We start from the raw sequence: 12207 nt of genomic DNA on the forward strand, positions 1-12207 counted from the left end.
CTTTTACTTGTAAGAGAGTATTTCTACCGTTCAGTATTGATATTTGATACCTTTACTTAAGTAAACGATGTGAGTACTTTTTCCACCACTGCTCTTGAGTTGAATTCTCTTAAGATTTTACAATGCTGTGTATAACTGAGCAAAGTCAGCAGCGTTACTTTCTCCAGTCAGATCCACGTCAGAGCGGGGCGGGTGGAATCCAGATCCATGCTAGTGGACCTGGTGAGTTTCCTCTCTCTCTCTCTCTCTCCCACTAGTGTCCACTTGAACGCAGGCAGGCAGGCAGACACCGAGGAGACAGTGGACTGACTGTGGCTACGGCTGTTCAAGCTGAAAGGTGAGTGCTTTACGCATCTTTACCTTTTACGCATCACGTGTTGCATTTGTGTAATAACTGGAAGCACTAATTTGTTTATTTAAAAAAAATAAAAATAAAAATACAAGTTTTAAAACGATCTGATTAACGTTAGTTCTCTGGACATTAAGCGTCGTTCACGCCATGTCGTGTTTTCTTGGTGATGCTGGTTGCAGTGAAAGAGTTTCTTGAGTTACAAAGCCTCCACCAGGCACCAACTCAAGCAGAATATTATGGCATACTTATTGTTGAGGGGAATAGGGTCTGTTCATTTGGCGTGTCTTAAAAAAACAAATACAAAATACAAAATAACTAATAAATAATACAATTTCATTGGGACTCTTTTTAACGTGTTGATTCATCATACTCATAATGCTGCAGAGACTTTCCAGTCGACAAGCTTCTTTCCCAGCAAAGACATCCCACTCTTTCCATCAACTTTCCACCCTCCTGTACAACCACTGTGCCAGAGACACAATTTTGCCTAATCTTTTCCACAAGCTACACAAGGCTTACATAATAGTTCCATTTTCTATGCTCTCACCTAGAAACTGGCACTGCTACTAACAGTGGCCTATTCTTTAAACTTTCTGTTTCAATTATTGTGCGTAAAACTTTCCATTTTATGTATTCAAGTGAAAGCAGTTGGAAAGCCTTTGGATAGGAAAAAAAAATCTGACCAATTTCTCCAGAATGGATTGGTGAACTATTTCAATCGCCCCTAACCCCACCTTTGGGCCCCGATCCAGATTTGGGAAAAACAGTGGTCTGATATCAAAGAGACTTTGCAGCCAATTTCAATGCATTCCAAAGAGTACATGGTTGGGCATTTTGGGACACTGTTGAGCATGATTTTACATGTGCTACTCAACTCTCTTGGCTGTTTCTGCAAAAGACATCAATCAGTGTAATGTGGCATGAAGTGTAATGATTGTGATCTCATCTCATTGCCAATTTTGAGTGGTTGTACTGTTAAGGAATTTCAAAAAATACCATACAGCTCTAAAATTTTCTCTTTAGAGTTAAATGCATGGTACGAGAACCAGTAGCCAAACTTAATCTGTATAAGCATTCAAAAACATTGATTAGTACATATAATTCATAACTGGGTAATCCTACTATTTGATATATCCCTTATGCACACAAGACCCATATTCTTCTCACAGTTGGACCATCATTGTGAGAAAATGTTGCGTGTGGATTAGAGGCATTCTGTTGCAGACACAAAGGGCCAGAGGAAGAGTAATGGTTTGGCTTGCCAAAGATTTTAGGCTGGACCCGTCCGACGTCTGTGGAATGTTCCTGTGAAGCCATCCAGTCCTGGGTGAAACATAACTTTAATGCAACCATCAACCAAGAGCCAAAACTGGGGATTTCTTTTGGCACGCTGAGTGAAATAGTGATGTTCGAACTTGTAGAGGATCGGGAAAAAGTCGAATGCTATTGCTACCCAATGTCAAGACTTGTTTCAGTACACAACGCAATATTATTTTCTGGCCTTCTATTTAACCAATGTAGACATTTTACCAATCATTTCCCCCCACATTTAGTTTTTTTGTTATCATGTGTTTTTAATCCCAATTCAGCAAAGAAAAGGCAATTGCGTTGCCTGAGAAGACTGAAAGAAACATCTGTGATCAATCATTTTAACTGTATCCGTATTTGGAAGATAATAAGCACATACACTGAGGAGTTCACTTTTCTAGTCAAAGTCTTGACCTGCTTCAGAACAGCAGGGACAAAGACTCTGCCGCTGTGGTTTTGGACGTCTACCTCAGGGGAAAGATGAGCATCTGGGTTTACCATCTAACATCTGGAGGGAGAAAAGAGGAGGAAATAAAAGGGCTGAGAAAGGAACAGAGACGAGAGAGAGAGAGAGAGAGAGAGAGAGAGAGAGAGAGAGAGAGAGAGAGAGAGAGAGAGAGAGAGAGAGAGAGAGTGTGTTTTGGGTGGTTTGTGGTCTGAGGTGCACATGATGGATCTTTTGTTTGTTTTTTTATTCTTCAACTCAGCCAGACAAGTCGGCCCAATGCAAACCAGATGTGTGTGTATATAGGTGCATAAGAAAGCGCACGCGCGCAAGTGTGTGTGTGTGTGTGTGTGTGTGTGTGTGTGTGTGTGTGAGAGATTCTTCCAACATTGGGAGGAAGCATGTTAGTGTACAAAGACATACATCTGTATTTAATTATCACACTTTTTGTGTTACAGGATGAAGCACGCAACTTTTCTGCTGTTTCTGGCAGCGCTCTTAGCCTTTTCTCAAGCTCAGGTGATGAGACCGTGTTGTTAAATTTTTTTCCACAACTGTGTATGTTTGTCACCAGTTATATAATAAAGTGTAGTAGTAGTATTTCAGGATTGACCTGAGCCATGCATGTGGACAATGCCTAAAGGGCCATTCACACTGAGCAATATAACTATAACAATAACTATATGGTTCACCATTGTATTTTATTATAGTTGATGTGAACTCTGCCATCCACTTGACTTAGAACGATTTATACAATTATAACTATATTTTTATAGTTATAGTTATAGTTAAAGTAGTCATAGATATAGTGCTCAGTGTGAACGGCCACAAGGGTTTCCTTGTACCTATCTGGGTGGTCGTTCTGCTTTTTGACTTTGCTTGCTGTGTTGACTTTCCTTTTACAGTCGGACACGGAGGAGACAGGAGCCGAGGAGGAGCACGTTGAACTCTTCACGACACCTAGGACAAAGATGGCTGCCGCCACCTCAGATTTCGGCTACAACCTGTTCCGTGCCATGACAAATCGTAACCCTACAGCCAACGTGTTCCTGTCCCCGATCAGCATCTCTGCAGCTCTGTCACAACTCTCTCTGGGTTGGTTAATTACGCACGTACAGACGCACACAAACACATAATTAGGAAGATTGTTATCGCTATTGTGCCTTAATTTACCCCTTTCTCGCAGTCTGCACAGTAAATAGAACCCCACAATTGTTTTTTTGTTGATTATGGTTTCCGATTCTCATAATATTTAGTCTAAGCTAACATTTGGTCTTGTCTAAAATCTATCCTAATCTCTCCCCCCCCACCCAGGAGCATCTGAGCGTGGCCAGAGCCACTTGTACAGGGCTCTGAGGTACCACACCCTGCAAGACCCCCAGCTCCACACCACTCTGAAAGAGCTCCTGGGCTCCGTCAAAGCCCCTGGAAAGGGCCTCAGCTTTGCTGCACGCATCTACCTGGCCCGCAGTGAGTTTATTGACTGAGTTTATGTATGTCGACTGGTTACAAATATAACCAAGTGGACCATTGGTCCATTTGATTACATTTGTTCACTCTCTGAGTTGCAAATGGATAAGTTAACATAGAGGTGATTTAAATAGCCCCTATATAAAGCCCTGCGATTTTAATGACATTTCATCTACTCTACTTTATCTCTAAGGATAGCGATGTCTGTCAGTCCATCTGTCCGTCTGTCTGTCTGTCCGTCCGTCCGTCCGTCCGTCCATCCACCACTTTGGTTCCAAACAACATATATTATTATTATATTGTATTATAATATAATCCCTACTCTCCTTCAAAACCGCTCTAAAAGAGCACTTACAGGTGGCTGCAATTCTAAACTGTTTACTGTACATATATATATATATTTTTTTTCAAACTGTTTATATAATGTTTTGCATAGTAGTGTATATTTGTCTGTCATTAATGTTTCGATGAACTGAGTACAAAGGAACCCAATGGAAACAAGCCATAGGCTTTCTTGGGTTTAAAATTGTCTTAGCAGACCTTATATTGAACTGTACTTTCCTGTGCTTTTTGCAAACTGCTAATAAAGTATTCAATCAATTCAATCAATCAATATTCGCAGTGACGAAAATAGTGCACGCCTCAATACAGTATACGCCATTTGACCTGGTCTAAGCAGGCGGGCAGCACATGGTGCTCATCATGGTTCTTGTAATCTCTCAAGACTGCTAACAGCAGCCCCTAAACATGTAGTGTCGTTGTTAGTAGGAATAAACACTGGGAACTGGGGTCAGAAGCTGCCTGCCAAAATCCACATACACATAAACAACAATTAGTTTTCTTCTAAATTGCTTCTAAATTATTCCAGCGTGTTTGTGCTGAAGGGCGGAACCCCACTGCCGTGCTGGCCTTTCCCACTGTTTTGGGATTTTGCACACATATCCCAAGTAAAATGACAGATACGTCATGTTTCGTGATGTTCAGTATTCAAACAACATGGACAACAGGTCAAGCAACCCTTACCGTAATAAAGGTGCATGTGCATGAGAATCTTAGAAACACACACTGTGCTGGGAAAGGGTGCGTTTGATTTATTGTTGTTACCATACTTTCTTTTTTTTTTTTCATGACCAAACCACACACCCAATTGAAGGTTTTCAATCTACCTTCACGCCTACAAGCAAGGAAACATTCCCACTGTACTGTACCTCTGGAAATCGGCCCTTAGTTTTCTTATTGCCCTTAGTCTTCTTAATCTTCTGTCTCTCTGTAGGGGTGCGTCAGAAACAGGAATACTTTGGCTTGGTGGAGACACAGTATGGCGTTCGACCTAAGTCTCTGATGGGCAGTTCCAAGGATACAAAGGACGTCAACGAATGGGTTAAACTAGAGACAGGTGGCAAGGTGGACCGCTTCCTGACAAAGCCCCTCCCTCGTGCCGTAGGGGTGAATCCAGTGGGCGCTGCCTACTTCAAAGGTAAGTCTATAAAAAGGTAATTGGCAGCAGCCGTAATATCAGAAAACATATGGTTGACAATATTAGCATGTAAGCTGCTATAAAGCTTGACTTTTCTACACATTTCTATACTGGTCTGTATTGTCAATACTGTCCATCTGTGTTTAGGGAAGTGGATGACTCGGTTTGGTCAGAGCGGAGTCATCGAGCCATTCCAGCTCGATGGTGAGGCTCCCTCTCGCATTCCCATGATGCAACAGGACAACTACCCAATCAAAATGGGAATTGACCCAGACCTGGGTTGCACAGTGAGTATTTGTCATGTTTCGTGATGACAAATAAAAGCTGAATTCTTTGGAAACACATCAATTACACATTGAGTAACATCAATTAACCATCTAACTACCGTTCCCTCGATTTATCGAGAAGACATCTTTTTATTCCACCTTGACCCTGGTGTACCTATTTTGGGCAATTTTTCAAAATGTTTCAAGAAATTAAAAAATATAAAATAATTTCAAAATAAAAAAAATAGTGAATACAGAGTAGAGCTACAACCTCAAAATGCATTGTATCGTGTAGATCTGCTATTTTTGCTAATTGTTACACAACGACGAAGTATATAGCACTTAAGTGGTTAAACCCCACATTGACCACCCTCTCTGCACACAGATCGCTCAGATTCAGATGCAGGATGATGTCAGCATGTTCGTGTTCCTGCCTGATGATGTCACTCGGAACATGACCCTGATGGAGGAGAGCCTGACGGCCGAATTCGTCCAGGACCTCTCCATGAACCTTCACCCGGCGCAGGTGTACCTCACTCTGCCTGTCCTGAAATTCAGTTACTCCACAGATCTGCTGCCCTTGCTCACTGACCTGGGTGAGTGGACAATCAGAAAACATTCTCTTCTCTTCTGCTTTTGCCTCTCATTTTCTCTCGTAGATAAAATACAGTAATGCACATCCACATAAAAAAGTCCACGTCATCCAGCGTAGAGCAGATACTCTTCACAATAGTACAAGAGGACTAAGGTTAAGAAACAAGTCAGCCATTTAACCACTTAAATGTTAACCCCTGAGGGGTCTATCCTTGCTATCAATCTTTTTTCCCTCTACACCAAAAAAAGAAGATCTAGAGATTCTAGAAGATCACAATGCGTCGCAACACAACGTATTGTGAGTTTGTAGATCTGCTATTCTTGTTCCTAGAGGTTTGTGCTACCGCTCCGCCGATCTGACTGATATGCCCATATATGGAGATCTCGGTATCTGTCAGTCCGTGTCCCTTTTGTGCCCATATATGGAGCTCAGTGACTTGTTTGTGCCTGATGTCACGACGACACATTGAGGTTAGACAACACACTCCATATTTGGGCGTAGCTGCATTGGGAACTCCTTATATGGTTATTGCTGAGTCATGGTGACATGAGCGTTACGTTAGAGGCTTCCAGTCGCTAGTTTAAAGTCTTCTTTCAATCCGCATGATATGCGTTTCGGTAAATTAAGGTCCCATTTATTTTAAAATTGACGATAAAGTAGGGTATGCTCTAGGAGGGGCGGGATGATTTGATTGACAAGCTACACAACCAATAGCATTCATTCCCCGCCCCTGCTCTTGATTGACAAGCTACCTAACCAATAGCATTCATTTAGCGATTGATTTCCGGTTGCTTTTTGGTATAAAGATGGCATATTTGAAATCGTTGAAAAATGGGCTTCATTTACGGTCTGTAGAGTCTGGGGGCGTCACTTTGTCCATCTCTTTTATACAGTCTATGGATCCTACCTTATGTCCTCGTCACTGTTACTTCCTCCTAATCTTGTTCACCTTTCTCCGTCTCCAGGTCTTACTGATTGGCTGGCAGAGACGAACTTGGACAAGATATCAGCCCAACCGCTCAAGGTCAGCAGTGTCAATCACAAGGTCGCGATGGAGATGGCCCCCGAGGGAACGCAGTATCCTAGCACCAGGGCACTGCCCAGTCCCCTCTCCTATCGCGTAGATCGACCATTCCTCTACCTGGTCAGGGATGAGCCCTCGGGGGCTCTGCTCTTCATTGGCAAGGTGGTCAGCCCCAAGGACCTGAAGAAATAGGCACAACACACACACACACACACACACACACACACACACACACACACACACACACACACACACACACACACACACGCACACGCACACGCAGGCAAACACAAACATTGACATGCATAGGCAGAAAAACATGCAGGTTATCTCACTTGCAGGCACATCATTTAGATAACACACACACACACACTCTTAGCAGGTCCTAGGAGGGAAAACAGCTGTTTGCTTTTGACTAATGAGTGCATATGTCACAGGGTGAATGGAGAACCAGGTAGATTGAAGACAGAGCGCTCGTTTTTAGGCACAGGGCTTCGGGGCGAGGCGGGGCTTTTAGCGAGGCTCGCGAGGAGGAGGAGGAGAAGGAGGACGCTGCGAGGCGGGGGTTTATTACGTGAGGCTCGCGAGGAGGAGCTCCTCCTCGCGAAATAAACGGAGAAGGAGGACGGTTTATTTCGCGAGGAGGAGCTCCTCCTCGCGAAATAAACCGTCCTCCTTCTCCTCCGAGGAGGAGGAGAGAGGAGAAGGAGAACGCGGAGAGGCGGGGCTTTGATGTGCCGACGCGGACCTGTCTTTTGTTGTTCCCCCCCACATAGCAACCAGGAAGCTACGCTAGGGGAACGCTGAACACGCGTGCACACGCACACGCTTGTCCACGACGGAGGCGCGCCGACTTAGTGGAGCTTGAGGCCGAGGAAGCGCGCCCTCGCGCCTCCAGGCGCGAGTGCCCGCGCTGACCGGCCGATGCTCTACTAGTCGACTCAGCGCCGTTTGAGTTGTAAACCGATAGGGACAGAATAGTTCTTTTCATGGATCACTGTGTGTGTGTGTGTGTGTGTGTGTGTGTGTGTGTGTGTGTGTGTGTGTGTGTGTGTGTGTGTGTCAGGGAGAAAGTAAAACAAAAGCCAGAACACAATAAAAGTATCTTAACAGTCCTGCTTTCAATAAACCAAAAAAAGCATGAGCGCGTGCGCGTGTGTGTGCGCTTGTGTGTGTGTGTGTGTGTGTGTGTGTGTGTGACTGTGTGTGTGTGGTCGCAGCCATATACATGTTTGTGCACAAGCCTGGCTTGTGGCTCCCTCTAGTGTTGCTTCTACAGAATTGCTGGGTGGGTGGTAAAAACGAACACGCCTTCTTCAATCTACCTGGTTCTCCATTCACCCTGTAACACATATACTAGTAGATGGATGTGCAGCTAGGGGACATTTGACTTTGTATCAAAAGGCCATTTAGTATTTAGACATTATTTAACTGTCAAACTGACGGCCCCTGGAACCTTTTTGTCATTTTATGTGAGAAGAATTTGACGTTTTCATGTTGAAACAAAATGAGTCTGATCATGTTTATCTGATGGGCGTCTAAAGGTACTTTGCACTCACCAAAAGGAACATATTTTTTTTATTTTGCTTTTAAATCAAAAGTCACTAAAAGAAATAAACATTTAGAAAGAAATGCACCTCGTGTTTTTTGTCATTGTCATCCATTGAGGACAAAAAATAAGAATGTAAACATATACAACAGTGGAATCATAAACATAAAAATAAACACACAACAGTACAGTGATTATGTTGGTGAATTTAAAGTTTGTGAACCTTTTAGAATTCTCTATATGTCTGCATAAATATGACCCAAAACATCAGATTAATGTCCCAACAGTAGATAGAGAGAACCCAATTAAACAAATGAGACAAAAATATTATACTTGGTGGTGGTCTATTATTTATTGAAGAAAATCCAATATTACACTGTGATTGGCAAAAGTATGTATGAACCTCTATGACTAGTTAATTTGAAGATAAAATTAGAGTCAGATATTTTCAGTCACACAAATAAACAACCCAGTTGGCTTGACAAGGCTACAAGTCAGCAGCAGGTGAACATACAAAAAGAGAACAGGAATTACCAGGGTTCACCATGCATACTAAATGATACATTTTGATGTTGTGATCCTACTCTGGTATTAGACATTAACAGACGGCATAACTCAAAAAGGTGGGCAGGACAAGAATGGGATTCTAACTCACAATATGCCCAACACATCATCAAGTCAAAGGCTTTGACTTGATGATGTGTTGGGCATATTGTGTTCTAGCTTTGACTCAAAGCTAGAACAATAGGGTGCCAAATAAAAACAAACAAAATAAGTATGGAATCAAAGTACAAAGGAACGGACAGACAGACAGACAGACAGACAGACAGACAGACAGACAGACAGACAGAAAGAGACAGTAAAATGACAGGTAATTACAAATGCTGACGACTTTGATGGTTGAAAAGTTTAAACATTTGCAGATCGAAACAAGTGTCGGCATCCAGTCTACATTCTTCCAGCCCTACAACAGATGGCGGTTGTAGAATAGTGGCTCTGCATAATTCCAGTAATCTCCTAAAAAAGTAATTTCCATCTTTCCTGTAAATGGCGTCATCTGACCAGTGTTGAATTTCTCACTGGCAAAGATGTCTTGGTCACTGGCTTCAGCTTATTTCAGCTTATTTCCTGTGGCACAGAAGCACCGTCATACTCTCTCCACCAGAGGGAGCCAAATATCAACAAGTTCAACATCAACCGTGATCCCTCAACCAACCCCTTTAGGTGTGTTTTCTGAGTACCTACCTCTAGCTCTAGGGCAAAGGGTAATACTGTACACAGTCAGCAACAAACCCTCTGGCTATTTAACCCAGTGCCAGTGCCCCCATAGGGTGTACACCCAGGGGTAGGCAACCTTAGGCATGGACCTTGCCACCATTGGCACAGGAGAGGGTAATCACTGGCACACTGGCATTAAGTGTGAGAGATATGATTTTTTCCTTTAAAATAAAATATATTTTAAAAGAAGAAACCTAGCTAGGTCACATGCCAGCTCAAAATTATTGCAACCACCCTGCAGCAGTTCTGGCTCAGAGAATAATGGCAAAAAAAAGCAAAGCAAGCTGAACCCATTGAGGCCTGAGGTTCCGATTCTGCAAAGTTCGGTTTTCTGAAAAACGTATGTTTCTATATCAGTGGTTTTCAAACTTTTTCATGTCAAGGACTCTCAAAATGATATGAATTTGGCCGCGGACCCCCCATCTCAAAATATTTTGTTCCAGGGACCCCCAGAAGCAAAGATTTGAGTTAATGTTTGCTTTAAAAGAATATATTTATTCAAAGATTTGCACAAATGTTCACGACGTTCACGACGCGCTATCAGCTTGTAGATCTGCTATTTTTGAATAGCCAAAGTGTAAAATAATGCTTTTTAGCTCAAATGAAAAAGTGACACAGATGCGTTCCAGGTGTTAATGGGTTGAATAGATGTTTGGCCATACCAGCCCTCATGAATAAATATGGAATTTGTTTGGAAAATGTTGAGCGCTGAACATCCAGTGTTTAGTGTCACTTTGAGACTAAACGTGAGGCCTCTTTCAAAGATCAAACAGACAAGGCAGAGTCAAATGAATGTCCAGGTATGCAACCTCTGACCCCTGACTGATGAATAAGATATGGTCAGTGGTGGAAAGTAACTAAGTACATTTACTTAAGTACTGTACTTAAGTACAATTTTGAGGTATTTAAGTACTTTACTTTAGTATTTCCAATTTCCAATACTTTTACTTCTACTCCACTACATCTCAGAGGCACATATTGTACTTTTACTCCACTACAATTATTTGAAAGCTTTAGTTACTAGTTACAGATATAAATTATTACATTATAAAACGTACATTAACCACTTTAGCCCTATTTTATACCTAGGCTATTTGAAAATAGCCGATCTACAAGCTCACAACTTGTAGATTAGTGAGCTTGTAGATCTGCTATTTTCAAATATTGTAGTACTTTTACTTTTGGTACTTTAAGTACATTTTGATGCCAATACTTCTGTACTTTTGCTCAAGTAAATTTTGAATTCTGGACTTTTACTTGTAACAGAGTATTTTTATATTGCAGTATTGGTACTTTTACTTAAAGGGATACTTCACTTTCGGGCCGGGGACACATTTAAAAAAAATATTAAAAATAAATGAAAAAAGTTATGGAAAATTCATGGCCCCCTCACACATTAGTAGGACACTGCGTGTCGTGAGGGGGCCATGAATTTTCCATAACTTTTTTCATTTATTTTTAATATTCTTTTTAAATGTGTCCCCGGCCCGAAAGTGAAGTATCCCTTTAAGTAAAGAATTTTAGTACTTTTTCCACCACTGGATAAGGTGGGAGTCTAGGAGCAGGGATGCATTCAGGGGCGGCATAGCTGAGTGGTTAGTGAGCCCGCCTAGGGAGCCAGAGGCCCCTGGTTGCCTGAGGTTCGATTCCAGGCCAGGTCAGCATATTTGTCGATGGAATGAAATTTGTCCCTGAGCAAGACTCTTAACCCCTAATTGCTCACAGGTTCTCATTGTAAACAAGACCGCAAGGACTTAATTGAACGACCTGTTAAAAAAAGGATTATCCTATCCTTATCCATTGGTCATGGGATGCTGCAACACGCCGTGCAACCCCTTTTTTGAGCAGGAGCAAGCGCACGCACATGCATAGATTCAAAACAACCTTAAATTCACACCTCAACAAAGTTAACAAAAGCTGCCGACTGCCGGTTGTCACACCAGCATGATTTAACATAGGATTAACATAGGAATGAGCCTAAAATGCATATCAATTATCCATTGTGTGACCTGTAGTGTAGGTGTTAAGCGACTGCACGTAACGTCATTAAAATAGCGACTCCCACCACTAACAAAATCACCAATACAACAGATAGGTCGGGTTATTGCTCTTAGTCTAATGCTCATTACAATGTCCTGATGTCATTGTTATGTATTTGGACAATTAAAATATGTTGATGTGGTGTCATATTTACACTTAATTGTTGATATGGCACACTGACTATCAAGTAAATAAAAACATGGCACTTCATGTCAAAAAGGTTGCCGACCCCTGGTGTACACTTTTGAAGGTATTTTTGTTTACCTGCCACAAAAAATGGAGAGAGACAGGAAAGAGGAATGACACAGAATTAAAAAACTAACAAAAAAACAACAACAGAACATCTATCCAGGCATCTGCATTCAACAGAGGATCAGGGCTACATGTAACAAAGGTCACGGGC

The 12207-nt window shown here is 42.1% G+C and overlaps 1 protein-coding gene across 1 annotated transcript; it reads left to right on the plus strand.

Moving 5' to 3' along the window:
• Positions 1-237: 237 nt before the first annotated feature.
• Positions 238-8569, plus strand: serpinf1 (serpin peptidase inhibitor, clade F (alpha-2 antiplasmin, pigment epithelium derived factor), member 1). Its single transcript, XM_080434777.1, has 9 exons — positions 238-337; positions 2564-2624; positions 3011-3200; positions 3420-3575; positions 4849-5052; positions 5200-5339; positions 5704-5914; positions 6879-7375; positions 8301-8569. Exons 2-8 carry the CDS (start codon positions 2565-2567, stop codon positions 7127-7129), a joined length of 1212 nt encoding a protein of 403 aa, XP_080290903.1. The 5' UTR covers positions 238-337; position 2564; the 3' UTR covers positions 7130-7375; positions 8301-8569.
• Positions 8570-12207: the final 3638 nt, after the last annotated feature.

The sequence above is a fragment of the Gymnoscopelus braueri genome (assembly GCF_963280865.1).
Source record: "Gymnoscopelus braueri genome assembly, chromosome: 8".
Classification (NCBI taxonomy): Eukaryota; Metazoa; Chordata; class Actinopteri; order Myctophiformes; family Myctophidae; genus Gymnoscopelus; species Gymnoscopelus braueri.

Coding starts and splice junctions, on each gene's coding strand:
- serpinf1 (XM_080434777.1), top strand. CDS start 2,565: ATGAAGCACGCAACTTTTCTGCTGTTTCTGGCAGCGCTCTTAGCCTTT. Junction 5,053..5,199: donor GGGCGCTGCCTACTTCAAAG/GTAAGTCTATAA, acceptor ATCTGTGTTTAG/GGAAGTGGATGACTCGGTTT. Junction 5,340..5,703: donor ACCCAGACCTGGGTTGCACA/GTGAGTATTTGT, acceptor CTCTGCACACAG/ATCGCTCAGATTCAGATGCA.